We start from the raw sequence: 22,765 nt of genomic DNA on the forward strand, positions 1-22,765 counted from the left end.
TTTATTATATGTTAAGTATGCAGTAGCTAAAGGAAGGAAAAAGTTTATTTTTTTAATTTTTTAAAAGATTTATTTATTGTTATATCTAAGTACTGAATGTTGTCTTCAGACATACCAGAAGAGGGCGTCAGATTTCATTATGGATGGTTGTGAGCCACCATGTGGTTACTGGGACTTGAACTCAGGACCTTCCGGAAGAACAGTGATTCTTAACCGCTGAGTCATCTCTCCATCCCTTTTTAAAATTTTATTTATTTATTTTGATTTTTTTCGTAACAGGGGAAAGGTTTATTTTGATGTGGTGTTAATGGATTCCTTCAGAGAGAAGGAGGGCGTGGTAGAGCAGCAAGGCTTGCACCTTGGCGCTCCAGGAAGGAGGGGGCGTGTCTATAGACTGGTGCTCTCCTTTCTTTGGCTCCTTGCTGCTCTCCCCGCCCACTGGATCGCCAGGGTTTCTCTGTGTGGCCCTGGCTGTCCTGGAACTCACTCTGTAGACCAGGCTGGCCTCGAACTCAGAAATCCGCCTGCCTCTGCCTCCCCAGTGCTGGGATTACAGGCGTGCGCCACCACCGCCAGGCAGGATTACTTCTTGTTTGAGGCACACTGAAATGCATCTGAAGCTCAGTGCGGGAATTCCTGCAGGGCACATCTAAGTCACACTAAAGCCTTGGATGTAGTCTAATAGCTGTGGATAGACACTAAGCTGAGGACACAGAGCAAGCCCTGCAAGAAGAGCCCAGAGACTGCCAGTGTTATCACACATGCACGGCAGGAACCAAGGCTCGTCGGCAAGGACAGGCAAAGACCTGAGAGAACAGGGATGTGGTTCTCAAACCCCAGAAATGTGTGCAGGTGATACAGGAGGCGAGGCGAGGAGGCAGTTTCAGTGCACAGCTGTGCAGCAAGGGAAGAACGGAATGCAGAAGCCAACCCACACCCAGGGCAGTGCGAGGCACACCAATGCGCTCCAGAGTGTACTTGCCATTATATGTCGGCCCGCTGTCCACGCTTCCTCCATATCCTTTGGTGTCACAGTGTGGTGGAGCCCAGCCATCTTCACAGTGACAATTCTTATTGCTGTTACACACCTTTTAAACAAGCAAACTACCACTTGTTAGCCATGAATCAACTCCAGAATGGAAGCTAAAAAGTTCATACAAAATCACAAATCTCCTCTGTGTCTGTGTGTCTGTCTGTCTGTCTGTCTCTGTCTCTCTTCTCTCTGTATCTTTGAGACAGTATCGCTCTGTAGCCTTGGCTAGATTGCAACTCACTCTGTGGACATGCACTACCACACCCAGCGACTAAGTGTGGAAGGGAGATGGGAGGAGTAAATCAAATCTGTGCCAACATGACCAAATTCTCCAAACATCTACCCAGAAACCTTAGGAACTCTCACTAATCTCCCAGGACTATCGGCTCAGCACTACCACTATGAACAAACTAAAGGGAACTCACCCCATGACCGTGACATTTTCCCTGAATGTCACAGTCATAATTCAGGACAGAAGCATTTACACACTGAAAATTCCGACAAATCTGAAAAAAAAAAAAAAAGCAAAGAATTAAGTGACATACAAAAAACCTAGACATATTAAAAAGATGAGCAGGAAAAAGATCAGCATCATGATTATGTCATTGAGGGATTATTATTTTTAATGTATTACTTTTTGATTTGGTGTGAGTGCGTGTGTGGGGCAGACAGATATATGTGCATGCATGTGCACACTCATGCATGCTAGTGTACACACACACAGGTACATGTGTATATGTACATGCCAACATACATACAGGCATGTACACACACACAGGAATGTGTGTAAGTGCATGCCACGATGCATGTGTATAAGTCAAAGCAAGATTTCTGAGCACTGGTCCTGCCCCAGGGATGGATCCAGGATATCAGCGTTGGTGGCAGGCAGCTTCACCCACTGGGTCATCTTGCTCCCTGGACCCATTATTGAGGAAATCTTCAAACTTTCAAGGCATAGTTAATTCCAATATTATTATTTTTGATGAAGAAAATGAGTGACATTAACTAAATAACATAATTAATGATTAAAAAGACAAAGATTATATGAAGGCCAAAAAGAAAGATTAAATTATAGTCTACTCTTTGACATGAGTATACAAACGTAATCAATGGCATCAATGTAAGACTCTGAAACTGAGAGACAAGAAATGAGAATTTCTTAAATGCACTGGAGTTCATAAGCAAAAGGAAAAGATGTTCTGAACAGGACCCAGCAGCACAGGCATCCAGACTGCAACCTGACAAAGTGAATCTATGACACTGAAAGGCTTCTGTGCAGCAAAGGACACCACCATTGGACAGGAGAGGCAGCCTGCCGAAAAATCTTTACCAGCTACATATGTAACAGAATGTTAATATCTAGAATATATAAAAGTACTCAAAAATTAAACAAGAAAAATAACAACCAACTAAAAAAGAGGGCACAGAACTAAACAATAGATATAATACAAAAGGCTAAGAAATTTCTTTTTATGTTCAATATCCTTAGCACTAGGGAGCTGTACATCAAATCTACTTTGAGATTTCGTCTCCTCCAGTCAGATGGTGAAGATTAAAGCAATGACAGCAAATGCTAGCACAGATGTGGAGAAAGATGAGCCTATTCACGGCTGGGGGAAAGCAAACTGTTGAGGCCACCAAGGAAACCAGTGTAGAGGATCCTCAAAAGCTAGAAGTCCATCTACCACACAATCCACTCTTGGGCAGACCCACAGAAGTCTGTCCTAATACAGAGAGACGTCTATCTGCGTTCATTGCTCCTCTGTCTGTAACAGCCAGGAAACGGAAACAGCATAGAAGTCTACAATCTGATAGCTGAGTAATGAAAATAAGGTACATTACACAACAGAATATTAGTCTGCCTTTAAGAAAAATGAAATTATGAAATCTGCAGGTAAATGGATGGGGCTAGGAGCACCCAGCCTGGGTAAGGTAACCGAGACCCAGATAGACAGAAATCGTACATCGTCTCTCATATGTGGATTCCAGCTATGACTCTTTAAGGACGTGTATTTAATTTGGAATACCCATAATGATCAGGAAATCAGTAAGGAGACAGGTGGGGGGCACTCAAGGGAGGGGAACTAGAATATTGTGATACAAAGTGGGAAGAGGGAATAAGGGATCAGGAAGGGCAAATAGGATGGGGGGAGGCAGGGTAGAGGAGTGCAGTGAGGGATAACTTAACGCTAAAGGCCTTCTGGAAAGTCATATACCACTTAGATGCTTCCTGCTGTATATGTACAGACAGAGTTTAAATAGAGTTATTCTGTAATGGGCAGCAGTGACACCACAGGCCAACAAGTAGGAATAAGATTCTGTTTACCTGTAAAAAGAAAGAAAATCTGTGGAGGAATGGATGGAACTGGAAAACACTCTGTGCAGGTGAGCCTGTCCCCAAGGCAAATGCTGCCTGGTCTGCTATGTGCACCACACCGTCAGGGCTTTAGATCTGTCTGTGAACCAGTTGTGAGGAAGGGACCATGGCAGGAAAAGAAGATGCCTTAAGGTGGGAGGGCAGAATACCTGCGATGTGTAACTAGAGAAAGGAAGGGTTGGCACAGGATGGAGGTGGGCGAGGCTTGGACAGAGATGGAGATGGGCGAGGCTCGGACAGGGATGGAGGGGGGCGAGGTTCAGACAGGGATGGAGGTGGGAGGCAAGAGGGAAGAGTGAGAACTGACCAAAACGAAGGATGTATGAAGAAACCACATGCAAACCTGCTTTATAAACTAATTTTAAAACACATTTTTTAAAAAGAACTGACATTAAGCAAAAATGTTGTCATAAATTAAAACACCTCACATACTGTTAGTGAAATGTAAAATGTTACCCACATTACAGAAAAAGAAGTTGGCAGTTCCTATCAAAAGTTAAATATGTATATGCAAAAAGGAAATTTAAGTAAATAAGTATACATGTCCCTTAATTAAAAAAAATAAAATAAAACCCTCATGTAGCAAACTAACCTACAGACATTTCAACTAGCCAAACAAATCAACTATAGAGCAGGAAGCCTCCGGTGTGTGGTTAGACAACTGCTGTACCCAAAATGAAGTAGAGGAGGTTTCTCTGTGGGCCTGAGGAATCTGTATGTGCTGAGTAGTCACACTTCAGAAGTTTACTAAAAGGCTAATGGGGCTTTGTTTTCTCAGAGTGTGGATGTTGGCAAATGTAGAAACGCAGAGCTGATGAGACTCGCCTAAGAAGTGAGCAGAAAAGAGGAATGCCTTGGGTAACCATTTTACTTTGTACAATATTTTTGAAAATTAAAATGTAATACTTCTATATAAACAAACTTCCAGTGGAGGAAAAACTTAGAAAGAACCATAACATGTAGCTATTAGAGGCACACTTAAAACAAAATACCACCAGAGAGTTTGCCTTTATAGTTTTTTGCCGAGTTACACAATTTAATCATGATCTGAGAAAGCAACTATATCAAGTAAAGAAAAGTTTAGCAAAAAACCATTAAAATAGAGCAAAGGTGCCTTTAAATTAATAAAAGATATCTACAATTAAAATATTAATTGCCAAGAAACCACCACAGATGTAACATTCCTCATATAAAAGAAATTTCTGTGAGAGGTTAAAATAGGACAATACTAAATACTAAACTACTTCTGACTCTAAGGCTTTAATGCATTAAGAATTTGAAAGACCTGAATGTATAGTTACCAAATACTGCATGCTATCAGATTATATTCCTTGCAAACACATTCAGATTATGCATCTAAAAGTGTCACATATTCAGTTCATTAACCACAGTTGTTGAATTTCAAACACTTAAAGAGGTGTGCTCAAAGTCCCAATTAAATAGAAATATTCTCATTCTCATTCTCTCTCTCTTTCTCTCTCTCTCTCTCTCTCTCTCTCTCTCTCTCTCTCTCACACACACACACACAGCCATTCCTTTTGCTGGATCTTGAGAGGAGAGGGTATGTTTAAGACTGTATAGCCGGCACCTTTCTAGAGGGATAAGGGCCCCTGATCATCCACTCATATAGAAGCATGGCTGGAAGTCGTGGGCTGCCAAACTCTGTGCTGGACAAGCACTGCAACCTTACTGATCCACAGGCATAAACACACACAAAACCCAGGGACTCCAGCTCCCACCCCCACGAATTGTGGAAATCACCGAGGTTTCCCAGGAAGAGTGTCTGGCTAACAAATTATAGTCCATTCATAGGAAGAGGCCAGCCACCAACTTGTGTAATGATTTTTACAGTTGTTTGTCTGTAAATAGAAAATACTTAGGTTACCTTTCCAGCATCACATTTGGTGCCTTCATTCACCATCCCTGGGTCTGGAACGTCGGAACCAAGCTGGAAATCCACACCCCAGCACTTGGTGCCTCGACTGGGTGTCTGAATGATAGCTGGCACTATTCCAAACACGGGCATGTCCTGAACATTCTCACACTGAAGCTTCCCACACAAAGCATTCCTATCAGGCAAAACAAACAAAACACTGTAAACATAAGATGCATCCGGTTTTTATTGTTTTTATGTTTATGTGTAGACATGTAGGCCGTTTCTGGGCTGGAGGGAATCTCAATGGATTCTCGATATGGCTCTCCCTAAATTCAGCAGGGAGGAGGTGGGAAGCTGTGGGGAGCTGGCAGTCCCCAGCCGGGGTGCTGAGCAGAACAAAGCTGTTCCCCTCTCCTCTCCACTCCCCCTTCTCACTGCACAGTAAGCACTTTATAGACAGACCATCTCCTACCCCCAAGTCTTCTTGATAAAATTAATTGCAAGAAAGCAATTTTGGAAATTAATCAGTTAACTTTGAATAAGTCATGAGTCAACAGAGCCATCATAGCCTCACAGAGATCGCTGAGAGGAGGAGGAGGAGAGGTGAGGAAGAAAGAGAACATTAGAAAATGGTTCTGTGGTGGTGTGAATAAGACTGGACCCCAGAGACTCAGATGCTCAAACGCTAGGCACCAGGGAGTGGCACTATCTGAAAGGATTAGAGAAAGTGTCACTAGCAGTGGGTTTTGAGGTTTTGAAAGCCTATGCCAAGTCGAATGTCTGTCTCACTTGCTGCCTACAGAACAGGGTGTGGCTCTCAGGTACCACTCTGGGGCCACGTGTGCCACCATGATGCCTGCCACAATGACAATGGACTAAAATAAACCTCGAACACTGCCACCCAGACCCCAACTAAGTACTTCCGTTTGTAGGAGTTGTTGTCAGCATGTGTTTCTTCTCTGCAACAGAGCAATGAGCAGACATCTATGAGCAATGAGGAAAACAGAGCGTGTCACGTTTACGAAAGAGGCACCTGGCACTCGGAACACCTGTGAAGTGTACACACTGTTGTCAGGAAAATGGGAGAAGTTTTCCTTAAGAAAGTCACTGGAACTCCAGCTTGAAGAATGACCAGGATTGGCCAGGCAGGGAAGAAGCAGCATGTTCAGAGATGCTATGCAACATGGCCCAAGCAGGCTAGGACAACTGAAGTACCTCACAGCGATGGCTATGAAAGGAGGAAATGTGGGAAAGAAGTGGAAAATACATTTATGAGGAGGGGCATTCTTCACAAAGCTAAGGGGCGAGAAAATGACCAGTCAGTGAGGTGGTTCCCAACTGGTGGAGCTGTTTGAAAAGACTGGGGTTGGCCTTGTTGGAGAAGGTGTGTCACCATGGGTGGGCTTTGAGATCTCAAAAGGGAACGTGAGATCCAGTCTCCGGTGACTTTCCCTGTCACTAGATGTAAGCCCTCAGCTACTGCTCCAGCACCATGTCTGCCTGGTGCCATGCCCCCTACCACGATGATCAGAAACTCACCCTCTGAGACTCTAAGCCCCAATAAATTCTTTATAAGCTGCCTTGGTGATAGTGTCTCCTCATACCAACAGAACAGTCACTGAGGCAGTGAGGTGCGAGAGTAAGGAACAAGAAGACAACACAGTGCCACAGCAGTGACGATGATGCTTCGCCAACACCATATGGCGCTGAGCTCAGCCAGTGGCAGCGCACAGTGCCTCAGAGGCATCCCCACTGAGGAAAGCAGCAGCGTGGGTACATGCCAGGTGCAAACACGAAACGGGAGACACAATGGAATTATGTGTGCTCGCTTGTTACAGTACACTGATGTATTATTAATTGCTTTAACCTATTTTTACATAAGTTTATGCATTTATATGCACGTATTCCCTGCACACAAGTAAGCTAGAGGACAACTTGCTAGAATCAGGAGATCAAACTTAGGTTGTCAGGCTTGGTAATAAACACTTTAACCTGTAAGCCATCTCACCAGCCTACAAAAATAAACATAAAAGTTTTACTTCATCCTTTTAAATGCATGTAAGGCTGACAAAGAACTAATGAGAGGTCCAGTTAGTACTGCAGGTGCTCTGTATATACGACAAAGTCAGAGACTGGTTTACTGAAGAGAGAATGTGTGAAGAAAAGAGGGCATATTCATTCAAGAATCTTCCTGCAGGTCATGGATAAACAAAACAAGGTTCTAAGCCCACTAGCTCCCTGATGTACACGCAAGGAGAAGAGTGGCTTCCCCAGGCTTGCTCCCAGCACATCTCCCTGAAGCCTGCTGTGAGGGCTGCCTATGAGACGGTAAGCACTTGAAGCAGGAGGAAGGCCAGTCTCGGGAGCCGGTACAGAGGACTTCAGGGGCCCCTACTCCCTTGTTCTTGACCCTTCACACCCTTGTCCCCACTTACCCGGTGGCACACTTCTTGTACTCACTGCCAGAGAAACCACAGTTGCCAAATCTGTCACCTTTAGAATTCACTTCAATGAAGCAATCTCTTGGGGCAGCCTTAGCTTCTGCAAGAGTCAACATTTAAGAAAGAAAAGAGATGGTAACTTTGGTGAGAAGCACAAGTATTCCATGATCCTCCACACACCTGTAGGAACCATCTGCACACTTGGAAACATTCAGCCTTACACAGACAGCACTTCCGTTCTACACACAGCAAAGACATGCAAACTCAGATTGCACGTGGACGCCTAGATCCAAGCACTCAAATTCTACAACAAACACCATTACATGATTATTACAATTAAGAACCAGATGGGTAGCATTGTTGACTCGATTGCACTGAGAAAGACATAGATTATAAAGCCTGCCTGAGTGTGCCTGAGGTGTGTCCAGGGGATCTGATCTTCTAGATGATCAATCAGTGATGAGTTCATAATGTGATAGGATTATTGGGAAATAGGGAAAAGAAAGGGACAGAATCTAGTTGGAGGGCGGGTCAGTGGGAAGTGGAGGAGGGGCTAATGTGCCCTGGAAGCTCTATCTTGCCTCAGCCCCCTGAGCCCTTCTCTTCCTGTCTCTATCCGACATGAGGTAGAGAGGCTCTCTACCACACAGTCCCATCGCTATGGTATTCTTCATATGTTCACGGGGCTGAGAAAACGTGGACTGAACCTCTCCAAAACCAGAAGCCAAAGTATATCTCCCTGGAACTCTTCACAGCCGTGCAGCACGAGGCAGCTCATGCAGTAAGCTACGGCTGGCAGCCACTTGCTGTCTGCTCTCACATACTCGGCTCTCTCTCCAAGCACAGCAGAGACCACCACATGTTTTTATTGTACATGGATGCTGACATTAAATAAATACAGTGAGACCTACACCGTGTGACAAACCCACGCTCATTTTCTTACATGTCTGTGCATCACTTACTTTCATTTTTCCCTCCCTAAGAGCTTTGTTAGTATTTCTGTGTCAAATTGTGGGTCCTTCCTCCCTCCTGAGTCAGACCCCCTTACCCAGCCCGCATGCCTGATGTGAGGCTAAGTTAACTTTAGAGAAGGTGGACGTGGGCGAAAGGAGGCAGAGCAGCAGAGGGAGCAGTGGGCACCGGAGAGATATCCATAACGCTGCCCAGGAAAGCACCACAGTGTTCCTGTCCAAGTCAGAGCAACAGGGAAAGTTACAGATTTCCCACACGCTATGCAGAAAGGGACTGGGTCACATGTGTGTGCTGCTCCCGCTGACTCAAGGATAAAGGCGAGAGCAGTGGGAAGGGAGGATCCTAGGAAGGCTTTTTGTGGAAATCCACAGTGCCAGTCACTGGCCACTGCAACCTGGGTAAATGCGCTGAAAACAGGACTCAGTCAGACATGGCCCATTCCAAAATGTAAGGGTGCAGGGGATAGGAGCCCACTAGCACCATGAGAACCAAAATGCAGACAGCTGAGGGACCACAGGTTCCCGTCCACGGCTTTCTCAGCCCTTGTCTAGCATGCATGAGCACTCTGGGAATCCTACCAAGCCCTGACCAGGAAGAGAACGAGCATGTCACAGATGGTTCTGAGCACTGTGGATGTGAACAGCTGCAATGCTCTTTCTGAGACACCCCACAGTCATGCTGTGGTTCACTCTGCCGGGAAGGGGAGACGGATGAGTTCATGAGTATGACCAACTGAGGTGCTTGGGCCAAAACAATCAATAGAAAGGAAAACCCATTCCGGGAACTGCTGGCAGCCCCTTTTCCCAGGCACCTCTGCTGTCGCCCGAATCCACGGCGTCTCTGATACGGCACCCTTTCCTGAGCATCAGATAGCATCTGGATACCAGGGCAGCTAGACTATTCCCCTTCTATCACAGAAGAGACAGCACTATGTGCCCAGGCATATATACACCACTCCTTCAAGTGCTGGTGACTAATACACACTAGGCAAGTGCTCCACCACCTAGCCCTCCTAATACTTGATACTGTTTCAGGCAAGATTTCACTAAGTTGCACAGGCTGGCTCTCTAAAGCTCAGGCGATCCTCCTGCCCCTGCCCCTGCCCCTGCCCCTGCCCCTGCCCCTGCCCCTGCCCCTGCCCCTGCCCCTTCCTCTGCCTCTGCAGTGGCTAGGATTACAGGCCTATCCATATCACTAAGTACAGTATTTTACTTTTACTACAATGGCTTGTTACAGCAGTGGAAATGCACAGGATACTCAGTTACAATGCAAGTCAGATGGTACCAATTTGATGGACTGGAGCACCATTTCTTCAAAAAGCTATATGTGCTCTAAAGCAGGTCCAACAATGACAACCACAATTCAGTGCTCAGATCTTAAGGGGTGCGAATGGGAGTGGCAACACTTAGCAATATGACTCACTAGCAAAAACATGCTTCCTGGCGTATGACTTCATGCTCTAATAGCTTAGAGGTCTGGGTGTCCAAAGAGGAAATTCTTCCACTAGATGCCCCAATAATGACCCCACTGGGCTGGAACACACACTACATACTCAGTTACACTGGGCTCTTCATGTCTCTGAACTAGCAGGGGAAAGCTCTACAAGTGGCTAGGTGTAGATCCACAGCCCTACATGGAAGCAAGTCGAGCAGGCCTGGATACAGAAGAATCCTAAGTAGTTACCTCATCCTGTCTAACAACCAAATCCAGCAAAGCTACACATGGGCCAGGCCCTTAAGGAATGAACATTGGGTGACTCCACCAGGTTGGGAGCTATAACCATCTAAGGAACTTACTGAAGAGAAGGAGAACACAGAGCGGACAGTATAACAACGAAATGTAGACTAGAAAGCAGCTGGAAGTGTGAGATATGGCACAGAGCAGTTACAAACCTGAGGCCTACGACTGCCATCGATATCTTATTTCACTACGACTATGCCTGTGAGGAAAAGAGCATCTTCTTCCCGCTCTCACCCCTTCACCATGTGAGGTAACATATACTTGACTCTGAACTTGTAAGAGTGATTTTAGATGAGGCTAATACTTAACTGACAGAGAGAATACAGCAGGATGCGCGCATGGGTGCTTTAAACAATCGAGTTCACATTTGAAACAACAAACTACAACCAGTAGGAGGCAATTTTTCCCAACAGACACCAGGCTGAGACACCTGTAATGTTCCTATCACTGGAACTGACCTGGGACACTAGCTCCTTCTGGGTCCTGAGCCTGCCACCCCTGAACCGAAGTCCTCTATCAGTCCTATTGATAGCAGAGATTCATGAGTCTGTGTGTGTGTGTGTGTGTGTGTGTGTGTGTGTGTGTGTCCTATTATCTCAGGGTCTCTAGAGAGCATGAACAATACAAAGAACATGTCAAAACGGAAGAGAAACAGAGACATCCTGTTTAGATTTCTTTAAACAGATTGAAATCAGTAGAACACAGCTGATGCCTTTAACCATTTCAAGACAATATCAGAATAGGCGTTAACAATTTGCAATTTTGCAAATTATTTTGCAATAAAGGTAAGTAGTAAGCAAACTCACTGAAAGGAGACAGACCTAGAGGCAGGGAGGCAGACAGGGAGGGAAGGAAAGAGGGATAATGAGAATCATTCATTCGAGAGAAGGAGAATGGCAGGAAATCAATTGTACCGTACTACCCAGTTCAGAGAACAGCATTTACATGGCTGCTACGCAATACAGTCAACACTGCTGTGAACGCTGCAAATATTCTACGATGAAGAAAGAAGACTAGGAAGTGATCATATATGTATGGACATGAACTGTCAGGGTTGAACGAAGACAAAGAATGAAAATTATCATCCATAAAAATAAAAACAGTAGGGGCTGGAGAGATGAGTTAGGTCAGGATGGTTAGGAACACTTGGTGCTCTTGCAGGGGCCCTGGGTTTGGTTCCCAGCACCCACATGGTGTTTCACAACCATCCCTAGCTCTACTTCCTAGGAATCCGATGCCTTCTGACTTCAAAAGGCATCAGGCATGCATATGGTACACATACATACTTGCAGGAAAACTCATACACATAAGATAAAATAAATCTAAAAAAATAAAAATAAAAATAAGAGTAGCATCACGGAGAGGCCATCCAAAGACCTGGGGGCAGTGGGTGTGCAAAGACTTGGGGGCAGTGGGTGTGCAAAGACCTGGGGGCAGTAGGTGTAGTGACAAGTAACCAGCACTCAGAAGGCTGAGGCAGGCACAGGATTGTGAATTCAAAGTCAGCTTGACATACATAGCAAGACCCTGCCTGAAATAAAAATGAATAAATATACATCAAAATACTTAAAACAAGTAACAAAAAATCAGCTACAGAGGGTAAAAGTTATTTCGAAGGATGGAAGTATGAAGCACCAATTAACTTTAATTTTTAAAGTAAAATTATATAAATTTTTCACTTTTTAATCTACAGAATACTTTTCATAAAGATAAAAGGTTTTTAAAAAAAAAAACCACAAACAAACAAAAAAAAAAAAAACCTCACAGCTTATACTACATTCTCATCAATATAGAAACTGAAAACCAGGAGCTGCGAAGATGGCTTAGTGGGTGAAATGCTTTGTTAGGACTTGAGTTCAAATCCCCAGAGCCCAAATAAAGCAGTTTCTATCTGTAAGTCCAGTGCTCCTATGAGGAAAGGGAAGTAAAGACAGAAGCATCTCAAAAGCTGAAGGGTCAACTAGCCTGCATCCACACCCACACACACTAAGATGCATGCACTCTCATACACAAAGACATACTTTATACACATACAAATGAGAAACTAATCAGGGTTCACTTAACTAATGAATACCCTAATATACTGTGATAGAAATGTATCAATATACATGGATCATGAGGACATTCTAAATGATGATTGCAAATGTTAGACCCATACAGCCCATTATATCAGAACTAGAAACCTGGAGTGTGAGGGCATAGCAAAGCAATAGTGTGCTTGCGGAGCATATGTGAGGGTCTGGGTGCAGTGCTCAGTCCCCACACTTCTGTGTGTGTGCATATACATATATACTAGATGTAATGGCTTGAATATACTTAGCCCAGCAAGGGACACTATTAGGAGGCGTGGCCTTGAAATAGGCATGGCCTCGCTGGAGGAAGTATGTCATTGTGGGCATGGCTTTAAGACCCTTACCCTAGCTCTCTGGAAGCCAGTCTTCTCCTGTTTTCATTGGAACAAGATATAGAACCCTCAGCTCCTTCTCCAGCACCATATCTGCCTGGATGCTGCCATGCTTCCTGTCATGATGATAATGGACTGAACCTTGGAACCTGTAAGTCAGCCCAGATTAAATGCTGTCTCTTCTAAGAGTTCTTGGTCATAGTTTGTCTTCACAGCAATGAAAACCCTAAGACACTGTATGCTATACAAAGTGGGAAGACGGAAAGGGACCACATAAAGCATCAACTGAATCACCAAATTAGACATAAAAATTCCTGACCATGACTGCTACTGGAGAAGGAAAAATGGAGATACAAGAACCTCATCAATAATGTTTTATTCCTTCTTTAAAAACCTAAGGCAAACAGATGATAAGATCAAATCAATTGTTATAAATAGCTTACTTACTTGAACCAAAGATGACCTGACACTGTGCGTCATAATACTGGCACATGCCATTGTAGCAGTAGGCTTTGCTGTTCTGGCAAGGATATCCATTCTGAATGAAGACATCTGGTGGGCAGAACTGGGAGGAGCCATTGCAGTACTCAGGGACATCACACTCACTGGTTTTCCCTCTGCACATGGAGCCTCCTGGAAGGAACTGCGGTAATAAGATTCAAGTCAGACAGGAGTATCGAATAATCTCCCCAAATCCATCAGATTTGAAACCACAGTGTATATATAAAGGTCCCAACAACAAACATTAAATCACCCAACACAGAAGTGAACAAAGCCCAAAACAGTCAATTCAAACATATTTTAAAATGAAAAACAAACCTCATGTGTAGCCAAAGGAAACACAAATTAAATACAAACACAGGAACACTGTGGATGCAGTCCGATAAGATGGACGACAGCACTGTGGGAATCAGCGTTCGCATGGTGCGTGAGTGTGGGGGTGGGGAAATGGCCAGCATGGCTGAGCCTTAGAGATGAGGCAAGGAAAGCACTGCAGCTCAAGTAGCCGGGCAATGCACAGGCCGAGAGCTCCAGTTCTGTGCTGGAACCACGAGCACAAGCCACTGTGGTTTGTAGTTGGGGGGTGGGAGTTGTTTCTAAAGAGTTCTAAGGATCTAGTTCGGACCTTCTTCATCAATTAACTCCCAACCCTAATGTTCTACAGTCAATACTTTGATGTCTTTTAGCTTTCCCTAACAGATATATGTTACTTGAAAGGGAGAATCAAGAAAATAAAAGATGGAAACATAACTCATTAGTAGAATGTTTACCTGCAAGCAGGAAACTTTGGAAGCCTTAGGTTTAATCCCCAGCCCCCAAACTAGCTCAATAGGCCCCTCATCATAAAAAGTGCCCTTTAAATGCATAGAAGTGGGATGAAATATAAAACGGTTATATGATAAAAATGGTATACAGAGGTCTCAGAGGATACATTTCCAGATAGCCATTTTCCTTCTCTGATTTGCTCCTGGTGGGGAGAAGTCCTTGCCTGGCAATCTTTACAACAGTCTCCATATGCACACTCAGCAAACGACTTGAGCTTACAAGTGCTTCCTTCACAGCATGGGTCCAACTCACATTCCTGCAAACAGAGAACAACCACTGATGAGGAAGGAAAGTTCTTTTTCTGCCCTGTGATTTCACTCTGACCAAGCCACAGCCTGCTCTCTCCTAGTGGTGCTGTAAGACACACCAATCTCCCCACTCCCCACTCCCCAGACATCCTCCTTCCCTGGGGCATAAAGAAAATAATTTATTTTAAAAATTAATAATAAAAAAAAGGCGCATCAGTCCATAGCACAAGTATTTAAGTCTCAACACATTTCACAAGACAGGTGGTAACTCCATAATAAAATACCAAAGACTGAGGGACTTAAAGAATGGACATTTATTTTCTCCCAGTTCTGAAAGCTAGAAATGTAAGGTGATAGCGCTCACAGAGACTCTGGGCCTGCCCTCTCTGGGCCTGCTGGCTGACGGGCTATGGCCAGACTCTTAGCGGGCACTGGAAGGAAAGCTTCTAAAGATCCTAGTGAGTCAGGGTTCCATCCTCCTGTGCTTATTTAATCTTACTTCCTCAGAGACCCCATTGCCAAAAGCAGCTACACTGCAGGTTACAGTGGACACGTGACTTCTGAGGGACCACAGAGAAGTAAGTATCCATGAACGCCTTTCTCTCTGCTCGGGTTCCCACTACCATGGGATAACTCTTTTCTCTGGACAGGCAAACTATTCCTTTTCTTACAGGGCAGGAGGTGAGGGCTTGGCCTCAGGGCCTATGCACACCAAGCACACATGCTAAGTACATACACTACACTGAGCAGCATTTTCCTTGGCTTCTGTCACCATGCTTTGTTCCATGACAGTAACATTTCACCTCCAACCTCCCACACGCAGACACCTATATGAATCCAGCAGTCTTAATGTCCTATAAATGTGTCATAGCCTTGTAAGCTGTCACCACTAGGAGGGACAGGCCAGGGAGTACATGAAGTTCTACGCTCTATTCTACAACCTCTTATCTGCCTACTATTATTTCATAGTAAAGTTCTAGAATTAACTGTTTAAGTTAACATAATAAATTTACATATCTACGAGACTATAATATTTCATATAGTCAAATACATTAATCAAATCAGGGTCATCAGCATTTCTATCATATAGCAAAAATAATAACAAATGAGCTAAAACCTCTACCTCCAAACACACACACACACACACACACACCACTAAGTCAAGATGGCTCGAGGACCTAAATGTAAAGTATAAAACTAGAAATCTCCCAGGGGAGAATCTGTACAAAGTGGAAGCAGTTGAAGCATCAGCCATAAAAGGACAAAGTGACAAATGGCTTTCATCAAAATCAAAGCTCTGTGCTTTTAAGACTCTATACATTACTGAAGGAGAACTATTAAATGACATGTGCAAATCAAGTATCTAACAAATTATATATATCCAAGATAAAGACAGAACTCTAGCAATTAGCACAGTTTTCCAAATAAAGGTAAAAGAGGTAAACATATATCACAAGATACACATATGGTGAGTGGATGCAGGGAAGTCTACTCCACTGCCTTAGACACCAGGGACATGTGCAGAGAAAACATAAGGAATGGGGTGGGTTGCAAGGGCAGTATGGAGAAGGGTCAGGAAGGAGAGGGAGGGAGTGGGAGATACACACTGAGGGGGGTTGGAAAAGGCACAGGGGATATGTTGTCGTATGCTTATCTAAAATTACACATAACATTCATGTTATGTGCACATATGGATACACAGTTTAAATGAAGTTATAACCCTGGAGGTGATAATGGTCCCTCCGAGAGCCAGAACCTACCTAACGACGCCCCAGTTCTAAGCATGAGCAATTTTCTCTCTAGTTGTCGGTCAGGCGATCCCAGAGGCTTAACACAAGTCATGGATTACATCAATCACAGAAGACAAGGGAACAATTTTCTCTTAGGACACAGGCAGGTTTTCAAGACCAAGTGTGGTCAGTCAAGGAAAAACCCTGAGAATAACACAGTGGGCCTTACATCTGAACAAATATGACCCGAATCTAATGGCAGCCCAAGGGGAGAAGGTCCAATGGGTATACTGAGAGGAATGTGGCGGGACAACAGTAACAGTGAAGGTGGACATGGCTGAGGGCCATGGAGGTAGGCACCCACAGGTGACAGACACAAGTGCTTAGAGAAGCAGAATGCAGACACTGACAGATGGACGCTGGAGGAGGAGTCAGCTGCAGTTACTTAGTAAATGAATCCAGCTCAACAAATATGTCTTTGTTAGCAAGGCCAGAATGGTGAATACAGAAAGGAACTCAACAATTATGTAATGCCAGTGACAAGTAATCCAATAACTACAACAAAGATAAAAGAGGGATAAGTAAAATTTAAAAAGAAGAAACCACAGGCCTTGCATGAAGTCACAGCATCATGAGTTAGCCTCCTGGGAGCTGAGCAGTCCCAGGAACATGTCTGTAACACAAGAGCCAGCCTGATGGAGCACTAAAGCGCAGTCTCTGAGGACTTACTGACCTTTGGTGTGCCGCAGTCACACTCCTCCCCGGGATCCACCAGCTTATTACCACAGGAGGGTGCGCTGTAGGCCTCGTCGGGCTTCGGGATGTTAAGCAGGCAGCTCCCCCCCTTGTTCAAAGTTAGTTTCTCGAAGTCCTCGGCACTGCAACTGCTGAAGTTTCTGGACCCTCTACAATAAATAGTAAGAAAGAGATCTCACATCACGTCACTGCTCACCTCGAAAGATCTTAGTCAGATCTTTAACAATAAATACTTAATAAATAAATTAATACAGTAAATACTGTACAAAGCAGAAAATAAACAAAAGTAGGCAAAAATGACAACAGCTATCCCTAATAAATATAGGATTCACTTAGTAACGACATAGTTCACCATGAAAGTTACCCTGTGCTGTGTGTGCCTCCACGAGAGCATCTTCCAAGAACATCACCTGTTAATACACTGAACCAAAAACCACAGACCTTTAATCTACTGAGACCTTAAAAACTTACCCAGTCTCATTCAGAACTGAGCTTTCATTTCGCTAAGATGCTACATTCAGACACTGGAAGCTACTGTGCGCTTCCCAATCCTGTTACCTGCATATGGTTCACTTGTCTTCCTCTCCCCCAACTCAAATACGGGAGCCATGAGAAACGCAGGAAGGGTGATTCCAGATTGTTCAGTCACTGTGGTGGTCTGGGTGAGAATGGCCCCAAGGCTCATATATTTGAATAGGTTTTTTCTGTCTCTCTTTGTCTCTGTCTCTCTCTGTCTCTCTCTGTCTCTCTCTGTCTCTCTCTCTCTCTCTCTCTCTCTGTGTGTGTGTGTGTGTGTGTGTGTGTGTTCCTCTGTCTCTGGGTTTCTGTCTCTGGGTTTGTGTCGCTCTCTGTCTCTCTTGGTATGTCTCTCTGTCTCTGTCTCTCTGTCTCTCTGTCTCTCTCTCTCTATGCCCCTAATCGTATAAGTGAATATCCACCATGAATACTGAATGAAACACACAGATACTATTTGATAAACAGTGGTATTTGTAATATTGTTTGTTATCTGGGTCAGCTGGGTCAATGACTTTATCCCTTATAAAACTGTTACAGATTTCTATATAGTATTCCATTCCTTCCCCATGGGATGCTGCCTGTGCTGTTCAATAAACACAGAGCAAATCCTTTGTTGGGGACAGACATATGTGCATGCACACATACACCACACACACATACATTCAGACAGACACACAAGGACAGAGACAGGAACATGTTCACAAGACAGCATTCATGCAGACACAGATACAAATTCATACAACCTACATATAGACAGGCATGTCAGAAGACACTGTGAAGTAGAGAATTCAAACCTGGGCTCACTCAGTAGAAAGGCATCTAAGAGAAATGTTTTTGTTCCTCTCCTTACTGTGACACCATCCCAATACTGGTGACTTTGTTCCTGTGTGAGGCATGTGTGAGTGTGAGGAGCACACGAGGAGCAGCCTAGAGAACTGTCAGGACATGTGAGGAGCACCTGAGCTCACAGGAGGGCTCTTGAGTGCACCTGATCCACACACGCAGTAACTACTTGTTACCAGGTGGTCTTGTTGATGATTTTGACTTTTGAAAATCTGTAAGAAATATACACAAGGCCAGGAATTGTTGACAAACCCATATTTTATTAAAATTTTATCTGGGATAGTCGTCTACCTGTCTATCAATCTCTCTATCTGGTAACCTAAACTCTGGGTATGATATCATTGCTAAGGCTAATAGCAAGGAATTTCTGCTAATGGTTTTACGTCTTGTGTGCCTAGGTCTTTTATCCATTTTGATATCCTGTACACAAAGCATAAAGATCCAATTCTGTTCTTTGGTACTTGGAAAAAGCTCCTTCTTAGGAAATATTTTCAAACCATGTATCTGACAAAGGGTTAATAACCAAATATATAAGGAAAAGTCAATATTAGAAAATACCTCAAAAATGAGAAAATGGTCTTGAGTAGACATTTTCAGATGGAGACAATAAAGGCCCAACAGTTTACGTGAAAAGGGTGGTTTGCATCGCCAAGGAAATGCAAAGCAAACCACAAACCATCCATCCCTTAGCCCTGTTCCAGTGACTGTTACAAAACCCTGAAGGAAAAGTCCAGGTAAAGCTATGAAAAAAAGCAAACCCAGCAGAAAACAACATGGTATTCCTAAAGAAATTAACAGAGATGCCAAAAGGCCCAGAAGTCCGTCCTCTGCTACAAACCTAGGGGAACTGAGATCTCCATCATAAAGACATGTGCATTCTCTTGTTCAGCATTCGTCACTGAAGCCAAGGTCTGGAAACAGCCTGAATACCCATCAATGGACACACAGATCAATGTACTACAGTATGCAGGCATGCATTCCATTACACATGCGTGTGCTTATACTGTTATGTGTGCTTGTGCATGCATAGACATGTATGTGCATATATAATCTTCCGCCTCCACACTATCTGCCACAAGATGAATGAACCTAGAGGGTTCTTATTAGTCAAATAAGCCAGACACAAAAAAGAAAAATATCACATGATCTTGATCATATGTGAAACTGTAAAAGAAAAGAAAAAGATAAGCGAAGAGTAGAAAATAAAAAGTGAGGGAGTGAATGGGGAGACTGACGGGAGAGGGTGATGTCATCAGACGTGCAAGATTGGCCAGCATAGAGGCACAACATGAGCACCGCCATCACCACCTTACAATACACGGGGGTTTGCTACGGGAATAAGTTCTAGGTTCTTCTGACACAAAAAGAAATCTGAGTAACTATGTGGGACAATGGCTATGCTAATCTGCCTAACAACAGTAACCTTTAGCACCTGTGTATAGTGTGCACTGTTCCAGCACTCAGGAAACTGAGCAAGAGAGAGAAATCGAGGCTGCCCTGGGCTACAGAGAAAGACTATCTCAAAAACAGTAAATATCAATGTTACTTTTTTTAATACAGAGTCTTATTGTGTAGCCCTGGTTGCCCTCAGACTCAGAGATTACCTTCCTCTGCTTTCTGAGTGCTGAAATTAAAGTCATATGCCAACCCCACACAGCCACATCACAGATTTTTAAATTACATACACACACACACACACACACATACACACACATATATATATAATGTACATAGCTTACCTGTGTTATTTATAAACGTATGTCATACAGTGTATGCATATATACCATGTGCTATTTGTCCACTATGTACATGTTCTATGACTGATAATATATATGTATGAAAGGCACATATATACAAAGACATATAATAAAAACAATAATGCAAAGGCGAAACTGACTTGTGGGAGAAAACTCCTCCCACAGGTTCTGGGCAATAGAACCCATTTTGCATTTTCCTCACTACTCTTGAAGCTATCATGGGACCCGTTGAACCTATCAAGCCTGTGCTCATCTGCCAGGACATGCTGGGTAGCAGTTTGCATAACGTACTCTCCTCAGTTCAAGGGACAGAGCCATGAACATGGCAGAAACCCTTTCTGTGAAGGTCACACTAGTGAATGTAGCAGACTGCAAACTTAGGTGGATAGTTTTGTTGGAATAATAGAAGGTGGTGATAGTCTGGAGAAAAGGGAAGCAAATAATTATGGGAGGCTGGTCAATCCAAAAACTTTCATGACACTTCAGTCAAAACTGGAAATCTGAGGAAAGAACATCACAGACAGAAAGAAGACCATGAACAAATACTCTAAGGCACGGCAGCATGTCCTGGGATTGATAAGGAAGCCAATGGCCCTTCGGGAAGTAGGGAGTAAGAAGATGAATAAGCCTGAGCAAAGATGGAAGAGACCATGGTCAGCTATGGCTCTTGATCGAAACTTGGCCACTGTGACCAGGCCTGAGACCAAACAAAACACACGCCCTTTGACTCACGTCAGCAGGCCCAGAACTGCTGCTATGCTAAACAGGAAGTCTGAAACAGAGCTCTCCCAGAATCCACTCCACAGACGATGAGTCAGAATGGCATCCTTGAGATCAGGAAGACCAATCGATTATTTCAAGGAAGCACCGGAGACTAAAAACACAGAGGAAAGTCAGCAGCAGTGAACGTGGGGGCGTCTGTGGGGATAACCAGGTATGAAGCCATTAAGTAGAACAGGCTTGTAATGGCCGACTTGCTCTCACTGACTGTGGCTTCCACACAGCTTATGGGATAATGCTGTCTGTAGAACTATTCATCAGACAGCTATAGTAGCTGGGCCAGCATATGGTTATTCTACATGCCAGTCCCTAATTACAACCTGCAGTGTCCACCCACAGCAAAGGCTATTTAAAGAGGCTTCTTATTCCGCAGTTGAACCCCATTTTTCTCATAAACAATGTCTGAACATGTGACCCTAGAGCAAGGTACAAAAAAAAAAAATCTGTTCCAACTATAAGCCAAGTGACAGGATACAAAATAAGTATACAAAAATCAGCAGCCTTCCTATACAGCAGTAACAACCATACTGAGAAAAAAATATCAGGGACACGATCTCATTAACAATAGCCTCAAAAATTAAAATACAATACACTACAGTAACACTAACCAATGATGTGAAAGTTGGTTATAAGGAAAACTTTAAAACACTGAAGAAAGAAACCGAAGCCACTGTAAGATGAAAAGCCCTCTCGTGCATGCATCCTAAGAATGATGCTGTGAAAATAGCCTTCCAAAATCAAGCTAGAGAGTCAATGAAATCCCAAAGTTCCAGTGACAGAAACAGAAAAATCAATCTTAAAAACCATACGAAAAGAGGCAGGCGGATTTCTGAATTTGAGGCCAGCCTGGTCTACAGAGTGAGTTCCAGGACAGCCAAGGCTACACAAAGAAACCCTGTCTTGGAAAAAACGAAAAAAAAAACAAAAACAAAAACAAAAACATACGACCACAAAAAATGCCAGATAGGGATCAGCATGCTTGGCTTCAAGGTACACCGCAGAGCCATGGTAGTGAGAATAGCATGGTACCGACACAAAAGCAGACTGGAGATTAATGGGGCAGAAGAGAGGGCCCAGACACGGCATGCTCTAGTCTACACACACAATAAGGCCGTCTGATTTTTGACAGAGTTGCCAAAAACTACACATTGGAGAAAACACATCATCTTCAACACATGGTGCCAGGACAACTGAATTACTACATACAACAGAAAGAAAGTGAATCTTGTATGGTTCAGGAGTCTAACGGAGGTGGAGTAGAGGTGGTGGGAGAATGGAGGTCCCCTGGGATAGCAGGCTGCTCAGGGCAGCTTGGCTTGGCCCAAGGGGCTCAGCCAGCAGAAAAGATGGTTTCAGGAGGAAAGCTAACTATATGATTCAGGAGTCTCGGGTCTGATGGAGATGGGGAAAGAGGCAGCAGGAAAATGGAGGTCCCATAGGCTAGCAGGCTGCTCAGGGTGACCTTAGCTGACTCACTACATTGGGGATATGGAACCTGAAGAGGCCAGCCTCCTCTAGCCAAGCAGGAACTCCAGTGGAGTAATAGATACACCAACCCACTCACCAAACTTTCAACCCAAAATTTATCCTGTCGACAAGAAATCCAGGCTCGGGGGATAGAACAGAGACTGAGGGAATGGCCAACCAATAACTGATCCAACTTGAGACCCATCCCATGGGCAAGCACAAATCCCTAACACTATTAATGATACTCTGTTATGCTTGGAGACAGGAACAAGTTGTCCTCTGAGAGGCTCCACCCAACAGCTGACTCAGACAGATACAGACACCCAACAGCCAGACAGTGGATGGAGGTTAGGGACTCTTGTGGAAGAGTAGGGGGAAGGATTTCAGGCCCTGAAGGGGATAGGAACTCCACAGAAAGACCAACAGAGTCAACTAATTTGGACCCATAAAGTTCTCAGAGTCTGAACCACCAACCAAAGAACACACACGGGCTGGACCT

The 22,765-nt window shown here is 44.0% G+C and overlaps 1 protein-coding gene across 2 annotated transcripts in view; it reads right to left on the minus strand.

Moving 5' to 3' along the window:
- Positions 1-22,765, minus strand: part of Adam9 (ADAM metallopeptidase domain 9) — a 66,442-nt gene that overhangs the window by 13,173 nt on the left and 30,504 nt on the right. For both annotated transcript variants that reach the window (XM_052162159.1, XM_052162158.1), the window contains exons 12-18: positions 16,881-17,052; positions 14,333-14,425; positions 13,291-13,486; positions 7,722-7,827; positions 5,296-5,479; positions 1,459-1,539; positions 983-1,088 (exon numbers count right to left, since the gene is read on the minus strand). In XM_052162159.1, coding sequence (XP_052018119.1) covers positions 983-1,088; positions 1,459-1,539; positions 5,296-5,479; positions 7,722-7,827; positions 13,291-13,486; positions 14,333-14,425; positions 16,881-17,052 — 938 coding nt within the window. The remainder of the gene's footprint in view (positions 1-982; positions 1,089-1,458; positions 1,540-5,295; positions 5,480-7,721; positions 7,828-13,290; positions 13,487-14,332; positions 14,426-16,880; positions 17,053-22,765) is intronic.

This window comes from Apodemus sylvaticus, chromosome 18 (assembly GCF_947179515.1).
Source record: "Apodemus sylvaticus chromosome 18, mApoSyl1.1, whole genome shotgun sequence".
Lineage (NCBI taxonomy): Eukaryota > Metazoa > Chordata > Mammalia > Rodentia > Muridae > Apodemus > Apodemus sylvaticus.